We start from the raw sequence: 25,630 nt of genomic DNA, 5'->3' as shown, positions 1-25,630 counted from the left end.
TGGGACACTTAAATCATTTGGAAAACATTAAAACAGCCCTAAAAACCTTTCACTCTTCATTTGAGAGTCTTTTAACTTATAAAAACATACGAAGCAGCACAACTGTTTTCAACACTGACAATATTAAGAAATGTTTCTTGAGCAGCAAATCAGCATATTAGAATGATTTCTGAAGGATCATGTGACACTGAAGACTGGAGTAATGATGCTGAAAATTCAGCTTTGACATCAGGAATAAATTACATTGAAAATATTTTCAATTTCAAATAGAAAACCTTTGAATCTGAACTTTGAATTGAAGAAAAGACAAGAACATTGCAAGCGTAAGGTTTTAAATTAATTTATAAAAAAAAAAAAAAAAAAAAAAGCATTGACCCACTGAAGCAGAACAAACATCAATCATATTTTTTTTGCTTTTGTTTGAAACACATATAATCCGTCAGACTCACCAGCCTGACCAGAATCAAATCATTAAGCAGACAGAATCGGCCTACACCAATACAGCCTAAAAAGAAAAGGGAACGAAACGGAAAGGAAACAGGGAAAAAGTAAACAAAAAGAACAGTCTAATCAAGTGCAGATCTGGTCTTGATTCAAAGCAGTTTCTTGTATCTTGGTTTTTTTTTTTTTTTCTTCTTCTGGATTACATCGACGGCTCAGGTACGTTTGTCTAGTCCGTTACATGCAAGCTGGATGAAAACAGTTCGACTACACATGGAAATGACATGTCCACTCGAGCATCTGTATGAAAATATGTCGGTGTAACAAAGCCGGTTTTGCTCAGATTTAAAAATAAACAGAAAAGGAAAAACATAGGAAGGAAATACTCCACTGATACATTTTTATCCATCTTAGAAAAGAAACTACGCTTAGTTTCACAAAACAGAAAACAGACACAGTCCGGACGTCCCATGTCCTCTTCTGCTCATATGATGCTGCTTATATATATTGTTATTATTACTTTTTAAAACGTCTCTATAAATGAAAAAACGCCCAGATCCTATGCTCCACGTATGAACGACAAAATACTGCATATTATCCACTACGACGGCTGCAAGGGATTGTGTGGGATGCTGTCAGGCTAGCTGCCGAAACTTTAGGAATATCTGATGTGTTTTGGAATATTTTGATCCCTTTGGCTCCACGTACAGCCCTAGTATGCACTATTTAAAAAAAAGACAACAACCTATTTGTGGTTCATGGTGTGTAATTCCATTCCAGGACATCCTCTTGGCTTTTCACCCTCCGTAAGTGGACTGCCAAACTTTGGAATGTTGGATCGAAGCCCGTGTTCCGCTGTCAGCGCCAAAAAATCCGGATTCCGCAAGCGGGAGTTCTGGAATTCTCAGTCTGCTGTGAGCAACACACGAGTTCCGGAGGTTCTAGAATCCTTTTGAGTCCGCAGCGGATCAACATCTGCACATCCGGAGGGCATCGCATGTTGCGAAACCTCCGCGATAGCGGCGCGCATTCTTCCTTTCAATCACCATGACTCCCAAAGAACGGAATCCGGGCTGATCGAACGCCTCCAACATCTGTGAAAGTCTGTAATAAAATGCCCAGTTACGGACCAGATGGCAGTTGCTCTTGTGTTTCGAGGTGCGAGTTTTTGTTCGATCAGGCGAGTGATAAAACTGAAAACAGGCAGAAGGGTTGCTGCGGAAAATAACAGTAACGGATAGTATTTTATGCTTTTGGTTCTTTTTTTTTTTGACGTTTTTGCTTCGGTTCAAAGAGTTATTGTCCAAGCCTTCAGTTTTGGCACCGTGAGCTGCTGGATGGAAGAGAAACCGTGATGAGAACGAGAAAAAGGAAAAGAGAAAACCAGAGAAAAAGGGAGGGAAAGTGGTGGTGGTTAATGGGTGACTAGTTGTGCTGGTTGGTGGAGTTTGTGTCCGCAGCGGTTCCGTTCGGGTCGGTGGTGACTGCGTGTTCTTCGTCCTCGGTTTTCAATCGTTTGCTCTCCGGCGGCTCGCTTCCATTTTCTCCGTTCTGCCGCTTCATGGGGAGGGAGGCGGATGCCGAGGCGTGAGTGGCCAACATGTGTAACGGACTCGACACTGGACACAAACAGAAAAAGATGCTTGACATTAAAATTCTCTCTCAAGTCTTGGGTTGCAGTGCTATCTGAGATTATTATTAATAGACATTATTATTATTATTTCTAAGACAGAAATATATTACTAATACTACTGTAAAACAACTGCACTGTAAATTTAAAAACAAAATGAACAAGTATACTTTCAAGAGTTAAAGTCTTGAGCATTGCGGTTTGACATTAGAATTCACTTTTGCTTCACTTTAAATGGTTAATGAACATTTCATAATAAATGTATAAATTATTTTAATTTAAATCAGAAGTATCGTAATTTCACTATTATCATTTCTTCACATTCAAGACTTGAAGCCTTGAGCTTTTACTTTGGGATAGACTGAGCTAGAAAAATTAAAAAATAAATAAATAAATAAAAAAACCGTAGTAGGCCTATATTCACTATAGAAATGTACAGTAAAGATAGAAATGTCATTTTCAATACTGAAATGCTCATGACTAAGAGTTCACCAATTTTCATGACTTCTTCAGTTATGAAATGGGGGGAACAACAACCAAAAAAAGAATATGAATAGAAAGAAAACAAAATTTGTATTTAAATTAATAATGATGTGCTTAATGTTTAGTGTGATATCAGATGTGCGAATGAATACCTGGGTTAGCCTGGCTCTGTATCGCCGTGGCGATGGGCACTACATGAGTGCCATTCTGGGTGATGGTTTTGATTGGCAGTTGGTGCTGGCCCAATGGGGCTTGTTGCACTATGGTAACCGTCTGGAGGGGTGTGGCTGCAGTGCTGCTTTGAATGATCCTATTGACTGAGCCTATAGAGCCGTGAGTGATGCCAGGAACTGACTCTACCTTCACTAAAAGAGAGAGAGAGAGAACATTTCACTAAAGAGTCAGAACACATTTTGTTACTGACATTATCTGTAAAAACTCAAACCAGGTCAAGCTGCATGACCAAAATGCTCACCTTTGACCTCCTCTCCATTCTCCAGCATTTCTGTTTTGATGGCGGGCTGCAGGTTTGCTCCGCCAACAGTACTGACGGCCACGGCAGGGATCTGATGCACCACGTGCACCGTCTGCATCAGCGGCTGCGCAGACGTGGAGGACGTGACAGGGGTGGCCACAGCGTACGTGACTGGTTTGATCGTCTGTGTCAACGGACGCTGGACTGCAATCAGAACCGGCTGGGTGGTGATGGGAGACGCTGAGAGAGAAAACAAGCACACACTTAGTGACGTTATGTAAACTAATTGATGCACTATTGACACACAGACTTAGACAGATACAGATAAGCAGTGCTATTTTAGTATCACTGAGATCCTATTTTATAGATTTGATTAATATTTCTAACAATTGTTTATTTTTATATTTTCAGTTTCCATTTTAAATATAAGTTTTAGTCATTTTGTTGTAGGTTTTATTTATTTTTCTGAATTTTTATGTCTATACAGTTTTTATTTTTATTTCAGTAATATTCGTCAAGTTTAAACTAAAATGAGAAATATTACCTAAGTTTTTTTTTAATTGATTTATTTTTGTTCCAGTTAAATTTTATTTTATTTGAAATACCAAAAATGTTTTTTTTAAGGTTTAACTTACTATAATAACCCTGCTGATAATCTGCAATTATTTTTGTTAAGGCTCATAGCAAAAACACAAATAAACAACTAAATAAATCACATTTAAATATATTACAATAAAATTGTATACTACTTATTTTAAACTAATATACAGTGTTGCAGTTTTGGACAGATACCGATAATCGGTAATTATTTTTTGTTAAGGTCCATAACAAAAACAGAAATAAATAAATAAATAAATAAAATTTAAATGAGTAGTCTACGATTTTACTGTAGACTAATATACAGTTTTAATACACAGATTCTAACAGACCGATAATCTGTGATTATTTTGATATTAAGTAAATAAAAATGAAAGAAATTATATATAAAAAAAAGTGTGTACAATTATATATCAAATATTATTGAAATCAGACCAATATAGATAATACAAATTATTTAAAAAATTATAATAAAGATCATGAGTTTCTTAGAGTAAAAGATTAACAAAAGTGGATGTTTGTTTATTCATGTTTGAGTACCTGTGGTGTTCTGGGTAAAACGGGCCTCTTGAATCACAGCTAGTTTGGGTTGGATGGCAGCGGCGGGAGCAGCAGCAGGGGCCGGGGCAGAGGCGAGCTCTGGCTCCATGGGAACAGGTGAGCCTTCCCGTGATAGGCTGTCGGGGGTCTGCACACCGCTGGAGTGGGCGGAGAGAACGCCCGAGTGATTGGGCGACGCCGGGGCGCTCCTGTCATCAGAGACGAACACATCAGGACGCATTTTACATATATTACTGCTCAAAAGTTTGGGGTCAGTAAGATTTTTTCAAAATAAATTAATATTTGTATTCAGCAAGGATGCATTAAATTGAACATAGGGGACAGTAAAGACAAAAGATTTCCATTTCAAATTAATGCTGCTCTTCTGAACTTTCTATTCATCAAAGAATCCTGAAAAACAAAACGTTTCAGACTCTCCACAAAAATACGAAGCAGGACGAATGTTTTCAACGTTGATAAGATCATTGTTTGTTTAAAGGTCAGTGCTATGACCCTGACCTGGATGAGAGGGGTCCTAGCGGGGTCCTGAAGCACGGGACTCCCCGCGGCCGGCGTTTCCTGAATGCCTGCTCCACGAGTTTGTTCTCAGATGACGGGTCTATCCTCCAGAATGAGCCCTTGCCCGGCTCTTCCTGTGAACGTGGGACTTTGATGAAGTACCGGTTCAGTGACAGGTTATGACGAATCGAGTTCTGAAACAGAGAAATTCATTCATACTGTCAAATGACATCCTCATACATTGATGCATAGATTCTGACAGACACAGTAAGCCTGATTATTTTTGTAATTTTGTTATTTTTATAACAAACTAAATCCTAAAAATTAAGTAATGAACAATAAATACATATGTACATATATAGTGGATACGGAAAGTATTCAGACCCCCTTAAATTTTTTACTCTTTGTTTTTACTCTTTGTTATATTGCAGTAAATAAGAGAAGTCTACAATTGTATAGCCTAACATTGTCTAAATCAGACGAATATAGATATAATGAAGTTAAAATAATATATGAAGTAGTTTTAGTTTAAGTACAAAAAAGGTAAAGCATGTGAGAAAATTACTAAACATTTAAATATTCTAGAAAATTAAATGTAAATATAAAATTAAAAACAAATTCAAAATAAATATTACAAAATTATTGTAATATTTTCATAAAAAGTAGTGCATGCAGGACATCATTATGCATGCATACTAGAGCTGCACGATTCTTGATAAATTGAGAATCACTTTTTTTTTGTTGAAAAAAAAAAATCTTATAAACAAAGAAATAAAGTAATAATAATTTGAATGGATTCAATGTCTCATTCATAAACACTTGTTTTGTTACGGGATAAACCAGCGATTGTGAATTAATCTCTTGATTAATTGGTTCAATGACAAATACTTTTCTTAAAACCGACTACTTAAAAGGAACACTCCACTTTTTTTAAAATAGGCTCATTTTCCAACTCCCCAAGAGTTAAACAGTTGAGTTTTACGCAGCGCTGCTTGCACAGGGAGCATGCCTTGCAACCATGGAGACATTTGTGAGAGATGCTGCGTAATATCATTGGTATGGCAGCAAAGTTCCTTGATTATTACGCTGGAATGAGAGTATAGTTCCTAGCCATAATCGGCCTTAACAAAAAAAAAAAAAAAAAAAAAATTCGCAACTTTTCATTTTCCGTCAGTCTTAGTACACGATGTAACTTCAGAAGAGTCAAGTTTTAAATAAGAAAAATATCGAAACTCTTTGGTCATTTTTGAGCAAGATGCTAACGGTCTAATCAGATTCGATGATCTATGCTAAGCTGCAGCTAAAAGTGCTACCGCCAGACCCAGGGATCGGCTGAATGGAATCGAAAACGGTAAAACTCAACTGTTTAACTCTTGGGGAGTTGGAAAATGAGACTATTTTCAAAAATAGTGGAATGTTCCTTTAACTACTTAAAAACACAACAAACTTGAACACAACGCTCAGAGAGCCAAAAAGCATTACGTTTCTCATATCATAACGATTTATGATTTACTGTAACTCCTTTCTCAGTGAGTCTGTTCAGTTCAAACAGCATCGTCTTCAGCTGATCTGATGGTGCAGTACTGACCTGCCAGCCTTTATCTGCTGTCCTATAGTACGGGTAGTTCTTGGTGATGTGTGTGTAGATGCCGTTTAGTGTTAGCTGCTTGTCCTGCGCCATCGTTATCGCCTGAACGATCAGCTGAGCATACGAGTACGGGGGTTTGGAGTCATCCTAGAGAAACAGAAACAGATTATTAGAAGATTTGACCTTTAAGATGAACTAATTTATATTCTATCAATAGTTTTTGGAGTACTTTGAGAACAAAAATGTTGAATAATTAAGATTTTGCAACAAGGCTGCATTCATTAATTACAAATACAGTAAAAAAAAAAAAAACACAGTAAAATTGTGAAATAGTTACAATTTGAAGTAGCTGTACATTAAAATGTAATTTATGCCTGTGATGCAAAGCTGAATTTTCAGCATCGTTACTCCAGTCTTCAGTGTCACGATTCTTCAGAAATATAATATAAATCTAATCTAATATGATGATTTGCTGTTCAAGAAACATTTCTAATTATTATCAATGTTGAAAACATTTGTGCTGCTGATTATTTTTTGTGATAAACCGAGACATCTTATTTTTCAGGATTCTTTGATAAATTGAACGTTCAAAAGAACATTTATTTGAAATACAACAATAATGTATTTATAAAGTCACGTTTTGTCAATTTAATGCATCCTTGTTAAATAAAAGTATTACATTTCTTTCCTTTTTTTGTAATCATACATGTTATCCTTCAGAAATCATTTTAATGTGACACTGAAGTCTGGAGTATTCATGCTGAAATTTCAGATTTGATCACTGAACATATTCAAACAGATAACAGTTATTTTAAATTGCAATAATATATTTCACAATCGAACTGTTTTTACCGTATTTTTAATCAAACGCAGCCTTGATAACCAATAAGAGATTTCCTTCCAAAACATTAACTAAAATCTTAATTATTCCTAAATTTTGACTGGTATTATAGATGTCTCTGTTCATTACATCTCTGATAGTGTGAGGTTTATCAGTACAGAAAGTGTTTGTCACCTTTGGACTGTCTCCTTCTGACGCCTCTTTGTCGTTCTCAGACTGAGAGTTATCATTCATGAGCTGCAGGTCAGGCACGATCCTGCCCAATCTGTAACCGGACGATCCTGCACCACGTGGACTGGACGGACATGAATTAGCAGCGCTGACAGAGAAACGGCAGGGAAATGTATTACCAAACACTTCAAAACCATCATCTGAAATAGAGCGATGGAAACAGATGGACCGCAGGAAAGGAGGAAGTTTAATTTTCTATGCCGAACAGGAAACTGCCTCATTTGTGTAGCAGCCAAACTCAATTAAATCAATCAAATCAAATTAGCCCATAAAGGACACAGCTGCAGTTGCAATTCAAACGCAAACACACAAAATCACCAACTCAAAATGAACAAGAACGTCAGTTTCTATTCCAAATGCACTTGAAATCTTAAAAAAAAAGCTTTCATATCATTCTGCTATAAATAACATCTTTCATTCAGCCAGTGTTGTTTTCACTGAAAGTAAAAAAAAAAAACCAACAACAAAAAAACCTTGTTGATGGTGTGTGTTGCTAATAAAGTGTTTGTAGCTGATGGTGTGTGTTGGTAATAAAGTGTTTGTACCTGATGGTGTGTGTTGGTAATGAAGTGTTTCCTGATGGTGTGTGTTGGTAATGAAGTGTTTCCTGATGGTGTGTGTTGGTAATGAAGTGTTTCCTGATGGTGTGTGTTGGTAATGCTGTGTTTGTACCTGATGGTGTGTGTTGGTAATGAAGTGTTTGTAGCTGATGGTGCGTGTTGGTAATGAAGTGTTTGTACCTGATGGTGAGTGTTGGTAATGAAGCGTTTCCTGATGGTGTGTGTCAGAAATTAAGTGTCTGTACCTGATGGTGTGTGTTGGTAATGAAGTGTTTCCACCTGATGGTGTGTGTTGGTAATGAAGTGTTTCCTGATGGTGTGTGTTGGTAATGCTGTGTTTGTACCTGATGGTGTGTGTGTTGGTAATGCTGTGTTTGTACCTGATGGTGTGTGTTGGTAATGCTGTGTTTGTACCTGATGGTGTGTGTTGGTAATGCTGTGTTTGTACCTGATGGTGTGTGTTGGTAATGAAGTGTTTCCTGATGGTGTGTGTTGGTAATGAAGTGTTTCCTGATGGTGTGTGTTGGTAATGAAGTGTTTCCTGATGGTGTGTGTTGGTAATGCTGTGTTTGTACCTGATGGTGTGTGTTGGTAATGCTGTGTTTGTACCTGATGGTGTGTGTTGGTAATGCTGTGTTTGTACCTGATGGTGTGTGTTGGTAATGCTGTGTTTGTACCTGATGGTGTGTGTTGGTAATTAAGTGTTTGTACCTGATGGTGTGTGTTGGTAATGAAGTGTTTGTACCTGATGGTGTGTGTTGGTAATGAAGTGTTTCCTGATGGTGTGTGTTGTTTATAAAGTGTGTGTACCTGATGGTGCCGGTGGGCGAGGGCAGGGGGCTCATGAGGTGAGCGATGTTATCTGGGATGTTAATGGTTAAAGGGGAGATCTGTGGCTGGACCGCTTTCACTGGAGACTCCGGTTCCTGCTTCTCACGCTTGACGCTCGCCAGCGCAGTGAACGTGATCTTGATGTTTGTACTGGGGAACCGAAACGTGCAGCTGAGAAAGAGAGAGAAAGCGATTATGCAACTTAAGAGACATAATTGTTATGCATCGAACAAGCATCAACATGAACCTAAGAACGAGATCTGCGGCCAAAACAAAGCTTCATGCTTCCAAAACACATGGGTGGAGCATTTAAGGCAGAGAAGAGGGCATTTAACATTTAAAGAGGGGTCTGAAGTCATAATATCAATCCATGTGTGAATGTTTTTACAAACAATTAACAAATACATTCAGCTCACGTTTTTCAAATGAGTCCTAGTCAACAAGCACATTAAAGGGGTTTACATGCAAACTGAAATCTCAAAAACAGGTAAACAAACTCTCAGTTTAGGATGTTTATATGTGCAGTCAGTTCAATAAGTGTAATCGGTTTATTAAATGCATGTAAACACTGTTAATGTGCGTCAAACAGAAGTTTTCTTTGACTAAGACGACTGTGGCAATAAATCCCAGGAGTATAAGTAGATCTCCAAGTGATGCTAAAATTAACCACCCCTTGACAAACTAATATTCAGTGTTACCACTAACAGCCCCACGAGTAAACAAGTCACTTCACCGACCAAAACATGACCAAACACAGCTCACACAGAAACCAGTTATGGTTTAGCAATGATAACCATGAAGCACAGCATTACAATAAGACATAATGTTCAATAATTAATAAAATGCACTAATAAAATCACAATTCTTCTAAAATGCAATTGAAAAATCCCTTTATTTAAAAAAAAAAAAAAAAAAACAATATTATATTTATAAACTAATAAGATAATATTTATATTAATTTATTTTAATATAATTTTGTATTTTTATATATGTTTTAATTTAATTAATATATAAACAAAAACAATGAATGTTGAAAAATTTAAAATATCAATATGCATATTACATCTTCCTATTTCAGCTTTTTGATAATTCAATATTCACTATATCTCACAATACTAATTATATTTAATATATTTAACTTGTATGCAACAATATAGCAACAAACAGCAATATTTACATACATTTTAATAAATTTAAGAAACATGGAGATTTACATTGATACAAATTAACTGTTGAATAAATTGTTTTGAAATCTGAATCAGTTCGTTGAATCTAATGTATTTAGTTAATTCCACTGCAATCTAAATAATGAATGAATAATTAAATGCATTAATAAAATCCCAAATAATTCTTCCAAAATGATTATAAATAATTATTACATTATTAAAATAAAATTAAGTGCATGTACTCTTCTAATCTTTCTCAATTAGGCAAAGTAAACATTGCTTCAAGTTTTTCCAAGTTATGAATTCTTGACACTGCTGTAGAAAGACTTTGATTTTTATATCAGTTTAATTCATAAACAATTACTTGTTAACCTGAGAGGACAAAAAAGAAAGAAAACACATCAAAACTGGTACATTTCTTAAAGAACACAAGCGCCCCCTTGAAGGAGTTCAGAAACGGTGGAGAGATTTTCCTCTGTGGTGGACGAGGGCCAGTCTCTCCACTCCGGCGTCACGGTCCATATGGTTGGCACTGGGCGCGGTGTTTCTGTGCCAAACCTTGTACTAAACTTTGCGCCAGGCCCCTGCAGACCTGGCACACAGGCCAGCACACATGCACACCAATCACACCCAGCATCTTCAATTATCTCGAATCCTGCTTATTCACTAACAAATGAAAGAAGGATTTCATTCTGCCTTCGTTCAAGGACAGAGACGGCATTCGTACGTGTCTGGAATAAACACCGTACTGAGTCAAGCTACAGCCAACATCCGGACTCAACTTTAAGAAACTGCAGCCGTGAGAAAAAAACTGTGCTAATCTGAAATCAGTTTTTATTGCTTATGTGATTGACACTTTATTTTCAATTTTTAGTTTACTTAAAGGCAGGGTAGGTGATTTGGTAAAAAAAAAAATAAAAAAAATAAAAAAAAACTCATGCTGGTTGAAAGTCTCTTCACATCCCGATAGCAATCACAAAGTTAAGTGGTCTAAATGTACTTATGTCTGTGTAAGGCGTAGGACCATAAAATGCTCGTCCAATCATAAGCCGTCTGTCATCGTGTCGCTGGTTAGCCTCTGCTCTGTTTGTGCATGTTCATGGGTTTTGGAGGAGGCGTGGCTTTGGAAACTGATTTGCAGGGAGGGTGGGATCTTATGCTTTCAAAACTAGCTTGCTATTGCTAGCTTCTCTGCAGTTGCCTACCCTACCTTTCATGTCAATTGTTCATAAAGTTATTTTGTTTGTATCTTTGGATAATTTCTAGTTTTCTGTATTTTTTTTATGCTTTATTTTTAGTTTTCTTTCCTTAAAACACACTAACAGTTGTTTCATTCAGTCAATGACGATTTTAATAAAAAAAAAAAAAACACCAAAGTCCCTTTCAAGGAAAGTCCGTTCACTTGGCCGCCATATTTGCAACGCCTCCGGGCAGACCAAGTCCTATCTAAATGAATGGGAGAATCCTGAAATCTCAAAAACTGCTTGCTGAACTCGATTAAATTACATTTCAAATGAGCAACAAAATCTGAAATTAACTGCCCCATGAATGTTGTTTCTTATGCTCAAACAGCATTTAAAAAGGCTAGACCAGCCTTATTTTTCAGGCTAGACCAGCGCATGCGTAGTTTCAACACACTTATGACTGGGCATACGCATCAGCTGGTCCAGCCTCAGATTTCCATGGGAACCGGAGCTTAAAACGGCCGCTGCAGTGACGCAGTGACTTTACCAATCAACCACTGGCTCTTTCATTTAGAAGGCGGGACTATTCTGCCATATTGCGTGTTACAGTTTCTCCCATTCATAAGTATAGGAGAGAACCATCTTTATATTTCTATAGTCTTTGCTAACATTTTGCATGTCAATTAAACCGATGGCTCTTGTCTAATGGGTGTTTTTTTTTTTTCTCTTTTTTGCTTAGTTTTTCCAAACTCCTATTTTTACTTCTTAATTAACAATAGTTTTTTTTTTTTCATTAAACTAATTTTCAAATTAATCTCATTAAATTAGTTTTTCCAACCAAAAACCATACTAGCATTAGCACTAGTTAATTTTTTTATTTTATTTATTTTTTTTATGGTTTTAATTAAGTAAAATAACTAATGTTAACAACTGAAACCTTATTGTAAACTGCAATCTCTCTAGTGGGCAAATCTGCTCTTGATTACAGCCTGAAGTAAAATGTGGCACACAAACTACAATAAACAATTCACTTATAAACAAAAATAAAAAGCAACATTTTCCACATCCAACAAGACACACGATAAGAACACCACACGATATGGACTTATGATTTGTGCTCAAGTTAAATATCTGCACACTGCCAGCGTGACTACAGAACTGAAGCTCCATTCAGATGCGCAGCAGTCATGAATGAACAGCGGACTGAGACGCTTTATCAACAACATCTGCTGGACTTTTCTGGAATGACAAATCCGTTCCTTGAGATCATGTTGTGGAAAACAGAATTCTTCTCTCATCAAACAAGAGCTTAGATGTTCTACATGACAGAGAAATTTACAGAAATACCTCTCCTGTCCAAACTATAAAATTGATTGAAATTAAAATGCAAAAACAACTAAACTTAGACATTACAAACATGTTAAATGAACCCTAACATGAAAATTCATTCAAATCATTTACTCACCCTGATGTCATTCCCAACCAATAAGCCTTTGGTTAATCTTTGAAACACAAATGAAGACATTTTAAATGGAACCTGCGAGTTTTCTGCTCCTACGTTCAAAGTCCAGGTAACCAAAACTTAGAAGAATGTTCAAAAACATTCAATGGAGGGACAGAAATTTTGAGGTTTCATTAAAAGTATCTTAAGAGTAACCACAGTCTTACGGGTTTGGTATGACATGAAGGTGAGTAAATGATAAGAGAGTTTGAATTTTGGGTGTACTATCCCTTTAATGAGGTCATATGACCAACAAGATTTACATAAACACTCTTCAATACCAGTACTTAAAACAAGCATGGTTTCTGCAGGTTAAATGAAGGCAAAATTACATTTTCTTTACTTGGTCTTAATGCCACAGCTTGAATTTGAAACTTTCCGCTGAAATTTAATCCCTTTATACGGCCTTAATTTGTGAAAGGGGCAAATTAATACTTTTTAATAGGGATGCACAATATTATCGGAACGTAATTGGAATCGGCTGATAATGGCTTAAAATGTAAACAGAAGCATCAGGTCGATTTGAAAAAAAATATGCCAATATGTTTTGCCAATAAGACGGATAGCTCACATGAGCTCAGGGTGTGATAGCGATAAGATCACATGTGTGGTCATTCTTGAAGCGAACTTTTGCCTGAATAATGTTTCCATTCACTGTTGTGGATCGCCGCATTTAATTTGACAATGCATGTACAGAAGGACGCGTCTGGTGTGCGAGAGAGTCAACAGTTTCTAGCGAGTACAGTAGCAGCAGCCTCCCCCGGGTCCTAATGCCCTTCCGGTAAGACGTTTCATTTACTTAGGGGGCACTATTGGCCTACTTGTAATAAAATGAAAGTAAAATACACAAATATTATTATGATACTTGTGTTTCTGAATAAACAGAGCAGCATCTATGTCATAAAATGACAAATCTGTTTTGATTTAAAGGTTAGAATCTATAGTTTACATGAATAAACATCACAAACATGACACTTGTAAATTAAATAATTGAATATTTACAGATTGATTGAGTAATATGTAATTTTTTTTTCAAAAGGATTATGAAAACAAAGGGGTCATATGATGTGATTTCAAGTTTTACTTTCTCTTTGGAGTGTTACAAGCTGTTATTAAAGTCTCAAACCCAAAAAGATATTCTTAATAAAAGTTAAGACTCGACCACGCCCCCCTAAAACGGCTCATTTAAACACGCTCCCACATGTCTACGTCACGGTGTGGGAAGATTTGCATAACACCAACCAAATGTACACGCAAAGAAAGAGGGTGTGATTTTTATTCTCGCTGTAGTATTATTGCTGCCGCCGTCGCCATGTCCTGGAGACGCTGTGTTTCATTGTGAAAGTGCAACTACTTTGTTTGGGCTTCCAAAAGAGGACACAACTAGAAATCAGTGTATTTACAACACTGTCCCAGAACAGTTCAACCCAAATATTAGAGTGTGTGCAGCGCATTTTAGAGAAATGTTTCCTGAACCTGGGAGTAGCCTGCCAGCTGCTCAAAGACTGTTTCTATAAAGTGGGGCAATTCCAACTTTGCAAGGACAGTCTGGCACTTCTGACTAACAGCCTGTAATTATGTTTTCAAATTTAAGGAATTTGCCACTGATTATTCAAACGCGGGTTTTGAGCAGTGTAGAGTAGCGCTTGCTGTTTGTAGTTTCCCCAATCACAAATGCAGACATGGTAATGTTTACGCTGCACGATGCAACGCAACGCGTAAAAAGACAGTATAAGTCATTATACTCAGTAATTTTGTCACCAGTTGATGCAACAAATGCCTCGCTTATAATGGGTTTATTGTTTTTGTGTCGTCGCGCCGGGACACAGCATCACAATACAGTTAGGGGTGTAACATTTCCATCACACACTTGAGGTATTCTGCCAATCACAACGCACCGGATAGCTGGCCAATCAGAGCATAACTCGCTTCTCAGAACGATGAGCTTTGTAAAAATCGGTGCGTTTCAGAAAGGCGGGGCATAGAGGAGCAACAATAATGTACAATACGTGGAAAATAATGTGTTTGTTGAATCTTAAACCACATAAACGCATTGCATTACACCAAATACACAAAATAATGTTCTTTTTAGCAGTGTCATATGACCCCTTTAAATATAAGGAGCTTTAAAAGATTTTTTTTTAGAAATTTTACAGCTCTTCTGACAAAAAAATAAATAAATAAAACACATCAGAGATTGTTTTTATTACAGTTATTTCCAAGGCTTTCAATGTACTCTCAGTAAAAAAAAAAAAAGAAAAAAAAAAAAACTTTAATAAAGTTTATTACTTCTAGCAAATCAGTTTTTGCTCAAAACTAACCAAAATTAAAAATAAACTTCATAATATCCGCACAGTAGAAACTTGTTTCATAACAAAGGGAAATATATTGGTATCAGCTATTGGCCAAAATGATTTGACAAATATCGGCATATCGGATATCGGCAAAATCTAATATCATTCATCCCTACATCATCCCTATTTTTCAGATCTACAGAAACCTTTATTTTGGGATCTTCTAAGTTTTGGTCATCTGGACTTTCAATATAGTGACAAAGGTTTTTGTAAAAATATCTTACTTGCATTTCAAAGATAAAAATATATTACTTACATCTCTTTGACCATCAACTTTTACATAAACACTCACTATTCAGTACTGATACTTTAATTAAAAATAAAATAGGCCTAATTGTTGTTAATTACAAGAGAACTAATTTACAAACTTATGGTGCTTTTCCACTGAATACGGCACGGTTCACTTTTGGGGGGTTTTCCACTGGGTACAGTACCTGGTACTTTTTTCAGTACCACCTCAGTTGAGGTTCCATTACCAAAATGTGACGTGTAATCTCTGCTGATCACTGATTGGCCGGAGAGAATCGTCACTACCTGCGTCACTGAACTTGCGACACGAGACACAACAGACCCGCTAGATTTAAATCAGCATAGCCAGCAAAGGATCGAACGCAACTGTTTTGAACGAGCACAACTTTTTTCAAACAAACAAAAAATGGCTGTTTAGTCTGTTGAGGAAGTACAGACATTCCTCTCGTTGATAGCCGAAGAGCGGATCCAGCGAGAGCTTGATGGGGCGACACGGAATGAAAACGTTTTTCAGGAGTCACGGCAGTTGAGGCGGCGCAACTATAACAACATGTGAATAATCCCGCCCACTCTAAAGCGGTACTAAACTGCAGTGGAAACGCAAACCGAGCCATGCCGTACTGAGCCGAGTCATACCACGCAGTGGAAAAGCGCCATTAGAGAGGTACAATAGGAAATTGAAAAAGTTTATGAAAAACTAAAGTACTAGTTTTTAACAAATGCATTTCAGAGAAGAAAATAATAATGTAAAATATAGAGACTCTTTCAATAAACATTCATTAAACTTTGCCAGCTGTCTTTGTCAGATATCCAACAATTGTTCTGTTCATGCAAATTGTAATTAGATTATTCAGGATTGAATGTTAAATGTGTTTCTGCTCCAGGCAGCCATTCCGAGCACAATCCCGTCATGGCAACTACGAGGCGCTCTTTAAAATAGGAATGCTGGGATCTCAAGCCCTCACATTCCTCCCTGTGGGTGGTGTGTGTGTGTGTGTGTGTGTGTGTGTGTGACCCGAACAGACTTGTTCCTGCATATCTCCTTGCATCTTACCCACAAAACACAAAACACCAGAACAGTTTCTGCAAAAAAAACTCTACAGATCTTGCACAGGAAGCGTGGTTTACCCAAACAACCAAAACTTTGCTTTGTTTTTGGCTGAAAAGTAAAAGTGAAAAGATTTAAACATTCAACATTTGGCAAAACGTTTTTTCCCCATTATATTTTAGCACCGAAGAGGTCCAGTGACACGGTACAGCTTTTACCATGGTAAAACAGTGAAAGTTTTCACTTTAATGGCATTTGACTACTGAGGGAGTATTCAGACTACCATCAGTCTGCACCACTCAACACTTAAAGCCGAGGAATCATGCCAAGCCTTCCACTCTTTTCAAACTGAGTTTAGAAACAATAAGACACAGTTAACACGACACAATGAGAATTTAAACAGTTCAGATGTAGCAAAAACTTAATCTATACTGCCCGTCTATTTCCCACTTGCTGGATCACTTTCAGCTTTACAGAAAACTAATGTTTATCCCAAAATAATAAACTTCCTAAATCATTCTTAATTCAATTCATTACAAAATTGCTTAAGAGAAAATAAATGTTTGAATTCCCAAAATAATAAACTTACCGGATCATTTTGAATTTGTTTCAAAGTATATGCATGTTTACCCCAAAATAATAATAAAAATAAAATAAAAAACTATTTTTAAATTTATTTATTTTTCCAAACAACTTCACATAAAATGCATTTTTACCCTAAAATAATAAACCTACTGGATCATTTTCAATTAGTTTTAAAGTTTTTTTTTTTTTTACAGAAAATACATGTTTACAAAATAAATAATAAATTAACTGAAACATTTTTTTTCCCAAAAAAACTTTACAGAAAATGCATGTTTACCTCAAAAAATAATAAACTTATGGTACACTTATTTAAGAAGGAGAACTGAGTTGAGTCTAAAACAAGATTACATCATTGGCAGGGGTGTATGTGCTCAAAGACGGACCAAAGCACCAAACCCTAACCAGACAACCCCATCCCCAGTGACTCACTGCCTTACAACAGGAAAAAAGTCACTACGCTGTTTTATAACAGATATTAAAGCCTGACTCACTCATCCAGCGTTAGTCTTGTCTACAGCCGACATTAAACCGAGACTTGGACTCAGAGGAAAAAAAACAGGACTACAAAAACTGTGAAGGTATATTTGACCTATAAAACGATGAATAAATAAAAAGTCATTACTCCTTAGAAATTAATTTTGTATTTTTTAACATTTAAATGTATAAAATTAAAAGAAGAAAAAAAAAAAAAAAAAACTTAATAGGCCCATTTTATTTATTACCTGCATGTCCATTAATCATTAAACAATGTGACAAAAACAGTGACAGGCAAATGTGCTGTTAAATTATTTAAATATTAACTTTAACTAAATACTTTAGGTCAAAGGTTTTAGGCTGACAACAACAAAAAAATAAGTGGTGATTCTCTGTACTAAAGACTGAAAAAACCATCACAATATATGACAGCAACAATGGGGAAAAAACAGCACCTGGATTGATGGATTGATTTGGGATAGCATCCGTTTTTGACTGTGGCATTAAGACAAGACTCAGCAGCGTGATTACATGATGAATGGCCTAAAATGTCAAAAGAACTAACTAAATGAGGATGCTTTTCACATTTCACCAAGTTTGAATCCATTACACACATTTTCCCTAACAAAGTGGACAAAAATGCTGGAAAACGTGGTTTCTGTCGTTTCCTCGACATGACATCTGTGGAAACGTCAGCAGCTCTTTGTGCTGACAGTGAGCCAATCGCAGCGAAACTCATTTAATTAAATGCTCTTTAGCTTCTTGATCAATATTGTTAACTCAAAGCGTCTCTACCTCAAACGCGCTGTCCATTATAGTCTGTACAAACCATCTGGACGTCTCAGCGGGTGCGACGGATTTCTTGCTAATTACAGTATGTGGACGCGGCTCTTTTCTAATCTTCAGAGAAGTGGCAGTCTAATTAGCACAACATCCACGCACCAACAACTTTAAAGACACGCAAAACTGCTGGTTAAGGACCAGCATTTATAAACAAACTCATGTTGCAAGCCATTTTAGTGCAGCCTTCTATAAGTAATCCATTATAATGCTTAGGTCATGGGTTTGAGTCTCAGGGAATATACCTTGAATATATATCAAACATATCTGAATGCAGTTTACAGGGACAGTTAACCCAAAAATGCTCATTTTGTCATCATTTCCTCACCCTCAACCTGTATGAGTTTCTTTCTTCTGTTGAACAGAAAAGAAGATATTTTGAAGAATGTTGGTGATCAAACAGTTGACGGTATCCATTGACTTCCTTAGTATTTTTGTCCCATACTATGTCAATGTAAAAAGTCAATGGCTACCGTCAGCTGTTTGGTTACCAGTATTCTTCAAACCTTTCATAGTGTTCTACAGCTGAAAGAAATTCATACAGATTTGGAATAAATTAAGGGTGAGTACATGATGACCATTAACAACATATAAATATATAAATATATATATATAAATATATATATAACATAGGGGTGCTACTGAGAAAAAAGTTTTAAATTTGTTTTAAATATTAAAACAAAACCCAAAATAACTTAGACAACACAATTTCAAATATTTTATATATAATATATATATAAACATTTTATATATAAATTATAGGCCACTACGACATTTTAATTGTTTATTTAACTTTTTTCAATTTTAATGATTTCAAAGGAATAATTCACCCCAAAAAAAATACAGTTCTGCCATTTACTCACCCTCAAACCTGTAAAAAACAGAAGAATGTGGGTAGCCATTGACTTCCATACTATAGAGAGAAAAAAAAAAAAACACTACAGAAATCAATGGCTACCAGCAACTGTTTGGTTACCAACATTCTTCAAAATATCTTTTGGAAGAAACTCATACAGGTTTGGAAGCACTTTAGGGCGAGTGAATGATGACAGAACTTTCATTTTTGGGTGAACTTTCCCTTTAAATCAATTGAACATCCTTTTTGATTAATAAAATTTAATTAAACCACACTAAAGTGGAAAATACAAAATTTGGGGAAAATAAAATGGACCTGGGTTAAATTAAACAGATTTTATAGAGCTCTAGCTTTAAAGAGAGATGTTGGCTATAAAGAGAAAAAAAAAAAAAACTTATTTACATTTTTTGCAGCCACTTCTTGTCTGTCAGCACAAAGACATCAGATAATCTCTCTGCAACTCCATAGGACTCAAACAAACATGCATGTTTCCTTATTTAGAAAGCGCTAATCAGTCAAACTGTATGTACTCACTTCACTCTAAATGTGACACTGCATATCAAGATCATCTTGAGGTGATATGCCTTTTTAAAACTGTGTAGAATTCCACAGAAAGATTTGCAGGGCAGAAAATGGCTGTGCACAAAATTGCTTTTAAGGCTGGCATTGTAGGGTGCAACAGATTTGTTGTTATATTGAGATATGTGGGTCATGTGTTAAAAAAAGCAAAGGGATAAGTGCGCACTACAATCATGCTCGACACTGTGATTTGATGACATGGGGAAAAAAGAAAAAGATACCTGAGAGATACAAATCTACACTGCAAAGTCATTCAGAAATACGCTGGCCAGCTGTGGGTGAGACTTAATACAAATCAGACATTCACAACAGATAATGCACCATCCAAAGGTTGACTTCAGGATAATGTCAACACACCCAGACGTCCAACATCTTCAAGATAAACAAATAATGAAAATGGAAACAGCTGACAGCAAACCTACCTAACTGGCAGGCTGTGCTTTTCTGAGATGCACCAAAAAAAAAACAGCACTTAAGAAACAAAGAGCATGATGCATATAATCAAGACATAGCTCCTAGTTAACACAATCTCACCATCTCAGTATGTTTACACTCCAAGTGAGACAAAATAACACTCATTCTTTCATAACAAAACACACAGTTTCTCTTTCAGGCACATTTCTGACAAATATAACAGTTGATATTTACATGCATATGTCTGCATATGCATGTAAATTAAAAGCCAAGGGAGCTGTCTGCCTTTGACAGCATCTTTGTGGCATTGCCCATGATGCCTAAAACTGCTGTACACATCTACGATGCTTAAAAATAGTGCTGTATGCACCTACAATGCTGCATGCGATGCCCAAAACGGCTGCATTTACCCCCAACATGCTGCACACACCTATCATGACCAAAAATGCTGCTGCATAAACCTATGATGCCCAAAAATATTGCACGCAACTATAACAACCCAAACCACTGCAAGCACCTATACCTCCCCAATAAATCTGCACACCCACGATGCCCCCAAAAATGTTGTTTCAAGTGCATGTGATGCTCTAATCTGCTGCAGCATACAACTATGACACTCACAAAATACCGATGCACGATATTATCGGAATCGGCCGATAATGGCTTTAAATGTAAATATCGACATTGGCCCGATGTGAAAAATGATGCCGATATGTCTTGCCGATAAGAGGAATACATTAACTGACATGTGCTCAGGGTGTGCTAGCGATTAGATCAGGTCAGCAGTGTGACTCATTCTTAAAGCAAAGTTTTGCCTGAATGATGATTAAATTCACTGTTTTGGATTGCGGCATTTAAGCTGAAAATGCACGTACAGAATGACACGTTCGGTGTGTGATAGAGTCAATGGTAATAGCACGTGCAGCGGCAGCCTCCCCCGGGTCCTAACAACCTCTCAGTAAGGAGCTTTCAATTCCATAGGGGGGCGCTGTTGGCCTACTTCTAATAAAATGAAAGAAAAATACACAAATAATAAAGCAGTAATTGATGCCATACAATCATGGGTATGTTTTGATTTAAAGTTCAAAAGCCATAGCTTACCTGGAAAAAAAAAACATGTCACTTAAATTAAATAATTTTATATTGATTTATTTATTAATGTGCATATGTTATATTTTTAAACCAATTATGAGCTCTAAATGATTTTCAGAATTTTTACAACTCTTGCTTTAGACCATTTGCAAATGTTAAATCTTAAAATAAAATGTCAAGGTTACCACTGCATCTTTCTGGGAAATGTTATTTTATTTTTTTAAATGCAGCGATTGAATATAGTTTATTTATAGTTATTTTCAAATCTTCAATGTAGTTTCATTATAAAAGAACTTCATAGTTGTTTACTTAATTCTAACAAATAAGTTCTTGTTAAAAACTAACCAAAATTAAAAATAATTTGCTTATAATTTCTGCACAGGAGAGACTTGGTGTTGTTTCCAAACAAAGGAAATATACTGGTATCGGCAATCGGCCAAAATGAGTTGAAAAATATCGACATATAGAATATCGGCAAAATACAATATCATGCATCCCTAGTGCACAAAATGCTTTTTAATGCATCTGTGATGATGCCCAAACATATTGCATGAACCTATGAGACCCCAAACCACTGCAAGCACCTGTGATGCACCCCCAAATTCTTTATGTGCCTATGACTGCCAAAATGCTGCATGCACCATGCATTATTGCTCAAAAATGTTGCTACACATGCCTGTGATGCCCATAAACACAGTTACATGTATCTGTGATGATGCAAATACACTACATGCAACTATAACAAATCAATCTGTGCTGCAAGCACCTATGATGCCCCCCAAAATGCTATTGCACACACCTACTATGCTCCAAAATTGCTGCAACATGTGCCTATGACTCCCAAAACGCTGCATGCACCTATTGTTGCTCCAAAATTATGCTCATATCAATAACACCCCAAACTGTTGCAAGCAATGTCCTGAAAAAATCTGCATAGCCATGATGCCCTCAAAAATGCTGCTACACGCGCATGCAATGCTCGAATCTGCTGCAACATGCACCTATGGACACCCCAAAAATATTGCATGCACGTATGGGGTCCAAAAACGCCGCACTCGCCCCCTGTTGATGAAAAAATGCTCGCCACGTCTGTCACGCCCCAAAAACGTTCCATGCACTTGAAAAGCTACACACACCACACGCACACGCGTAAAAACGATGCTGCACACAATGACCATCAACGTGACGCCTGCGAATGTTGTCTAGCTAGGCAGCTCACTAGGGTTTGAGACACGGCCCACAGCGCGCTCTGAAAGCGAAACGAAAAAATGTGCAACATAAGGACACTAGCACGTGCTCCCGGTGCTGCTGCATCACAACAACAACAATAACAGCGAAGACGATGAAGATAATGAGCATGGAGAAGATGAAGGTTATAATAACTCACACTCGCGGCAGCTGCAGGGGTGGCGCCCCCCGCCGCAGAAACACCCCGTCCACGAACACCCCGTTTTTGCCCAGACAGCGCAGATAAAACTCTCCCGAGCCCGTGTCCTCCGCGGCGGCGGTGAAGATCTCCAGATGCCGGCGGGAGATGAAGCTCGAGTGGCCCATGCTCACGTCCACCGAGCCCTGCGACGAGTTCCGACCCACCGTCACCGAGCGCTTCTTCATCACATACTCAAACTCGCGGCCCTCCAGGCGGGCCACCGCTGCCATCTTTACCTTTCCGCACACACGGGACGGGGCACGATAAATATGAATGGGAAATATGAAGGGGTGGTGAAACGTTAAACGTGCCCGACCGGAGACACCAGCATCAGCGGCGGCGACTCGACCCACCGCCGCGATTCACCGCACAGAGAAAGGGAAGGGGGCCTTAGCCAATCAAAGCGCGCCGGTCGAGAGAGCGCTGTGATTGACAGGAGGGCGAGCCAATCAGAAACGCGCTAGTGGATGCGGTAATTCAATCGCAACCAATGAAATAAAGAATATGGATGGCTTGACGGATTGAAGGTCGGTTGCGCTGTGCCTCAACACGCATGTGTGTGGAGAGTTGTCAACACTGGACTGGAGATTTGTCATGGACGTGAAATGGCTCTATAATTTTACGGCAATAATAAATTATCGAATAAAAAAATATAAAGTGGAAATTTTTTTATTTAAAAAAACAACAACAACACTTTGACTTTACACTCTATTTGTTTTCTAACTGCTTGTTTTCTTTTTAAAGAGCCTGTACCACTATTTCTCTATTATTTTTCTATTTTACCTATTTGTTTTCTCCAAAAAATAAAAACAGTTTAGAATCGTGTAATTACAGAATGATTGTTTTTATTTTCATTCATGTTTTTCTTGCGCGAATTGCTTTGGGAATTTGAATATGCAGCGATCTTGCCAATAAAAATACCTTTACAATTGAAAGTAACTAATTTCATACTATCTTTAGAATGTCGCCAAAAACGGAAGTTCGTCATTCATAAATGAATTTAATAGGCTATAATTAATTAGGTTTTAACTCATTGTCCATTTTCTATATTCTAATAGTTCACATTTTCACCCGACATGCTATCTTCATAAAAGCGTATCGTAATGTATCTTTAGAAACTAGAAGTGTATCTCTGAGTGAAATAACCCTGATTTTGAAAACAGAGTAAGCCTAGAGTAAAGTCCCAATGAAATCCACTCCGTGTTTTACGCTCCTCCACGTCTGCAGTCGCAGATTCTCCCATAATCCTCAGCGCCGTCAGCGTGTGTTTTGGGTATGGAGGTCATGAAAACAAACGTGTTTATTCAATCGGTCTGAGCGCGAAAATGACCCTTTCCTTAAACAACACGCACTCTGTCGTTTAAACGTTAAGCAGAGGCCATTTCTGTAGAATCGTGAACGCGCACAGGGAGATGGGCGCGCGTACGTGAAGAACATGTGCTCCTGCAGGGTGACGTCATCTCTTCCTGGTGTTTGTAAACAGTGCTGCTGGGTGTGTTCACACCCCATCACACCCGATAACAGCTCCGAGAGGAAGCACAGGCTGTTTGCCGAACAAAAGATCATGATGATTTTCACACTTGCTAAAAAGCACCAGTCTTTTTTTTTTTTTTCTTTCAACCATGTTTTGGATTGTTTTTTAAATACTGCTAATTTTCTTCTTAGACATGATACATTGCTACTATTTCAGGATGTTCACCTGTGGCTCAAGACATCGGGTTAGGACTCAGCTCCCCGCAACCCTATAACCTGCACTCACTCACATCATTAACACACTAATAAAGACAAAGAGGTTTGGATAATAGAATGGATGGATGGGTGACTTGTTAAAAGTTTTATTTTGAAAGATACAGTTCACAACTTTGAAGGTATTTTTAAAATTATTTAAAAATTTCAGAACAGAATACATTTCAAACTGAAGAATTCAATCAATCAATCAATCAATCAATCAATCAATGGATGGATGGGCTGCAATTGACCTTACAGAACTGGGCAAATAATACTCAACATCCCACGTATAAATGTTAAAGGGAAAATTTTTCACAACAAAATCAAGTTCAACAAAATCAAAAATGTTTGGTATAAAATTAAAAATGAATGAAATATAATGTAGAATTAGCCTACAGTTAAATAATACTTTATAATCATAAGGAGGGGCTGGTCCAATTTACCCCAGGAGTCCTGGCTCAAATTACCCCACTCCTACCATTTTAACAAACTTGTATCATCATACAGATGTGAGAGACTTGAGCAAGGCACCAAACCCCCAACTGCTCCCCAGGCTTCGCAGCATAAAATGGCTGCCCGCTGCTCTCTGTGTGTGTGTGTTGTGTGTGTTGTGTGTGCGTGCGTGCGCGCGCGCGCGCGTGTGTGTGAGCGGGTGCGCGTGCTTGGATGGGTTAAATGCAGATCACAAATTCCGAGTATGGGACGGGTCACCATACTTGGCCACATACTTGGTCCTTTCCTTTCCTAAATGCATAGTGATAAGTGCACCTCATGTAAAGTGAAAATATTAGCGAAAAGTTATTTGTATTAAAGGTAAATTGTCTGAGCAGTGGTGTGTGGAAATACTCCTTAGTGTGGAAATTTAGATATTTGCACTTAGGCTACTTTTTATGTCCAACATGAGTATTATAGCCAGGACTAGTTAATTCTACTTTACCCACCAGAGGGAGACATTCAGCTGTTGTCATTTGTTTTAGGAGAGAGTATGGTGACATTTTCACAAATAAAATGACTGTTCAAGCAGATGTGTATTGTTTATAATGGTTATTTGACTGCCATACATATTTGAACCTCTTTCAAATTACTACTGAAAAAATAAAAAAATAAAAATAGGCATATGACGTTCATATCAAGACTGACGATTCAAATCCTAAAACACATAATAAAAACCGGTTGTACATCATTGAAAACAACAGTAACAGCACACATGGTTTATTATAAAGGGTAAAGTGCTTATTTTTTGGTTATTCTAATGCTACATTTATGTTAATTCATTCAGCAGACGCTTTTATCTAAAGTGACTTACAAATGAGGAACATCCTGAGTGTTGCACTCAAATCCATCTGTCTGGTGCTTTCTTTGTTATGTAAGTGGCAATTGATTATTGTAGGTGCT

The 25,630-nt window shown here is 37.2% G+C and overlaps 1 protein-coding gene across 1 annotated transcript; it reads right to left on the bottom strand.

The window, feature by feature from the left end:
• Positions 1 to 342: 342 nt before the first annotated feature.
• Positions 343 to 23,167, bottom strand: foxk2b (forkhead box K2b). Its single transcript, XM_058769813.1, has 9 exons — positions 22,466 to 23,167; positions 8,716 to 8,907; positions 7,289 to 7,433; positions 6,274 to 6,420; positions 4,686 to 4,879; positions 4,167 to 4,375; positions 3,030 to 3,269; positions 2,707 to 2,919; positions 343 to 2,060 (listed from the first exon to the last, which is right to left on the bottom strand). Exons 1-9 carry the CDS (start codon positions 22,735 to 22,737, stop codon positions 1,867 to 1,869), a joined length of 1,806 nt encoding a protein of 601 aa, XP_058625796.1. The 5' UTR covers positions 22,738 to 23,167; the 3' UTR covers positions 343 to 1,866.
• Between the last annotated feature and the right edge of the window lie 2,463 nt (positions 23,168 to 25,630).

This window comes from Onychostoma macrolepis, chromosome 03 (genome assembly GCF_012432095.1).
Source record: "Onychostoma macrolepis isolate SWU-2019 chromosome 03, ASM1243209v1, whole genome shotgun sequence".
Taxonomy (NCBI): domain Eukaryota; kingdom Metazoa; phylum Chordata; class Actinopteri; order Cypriniformes; family Cyprinidae; genus Onychostoma; species Onychostoma macrolepis.
Note: the sequence above shows the minus strand (reverse complement) of the source record. Positions and strands in the feature narration are given on the sequence as shown.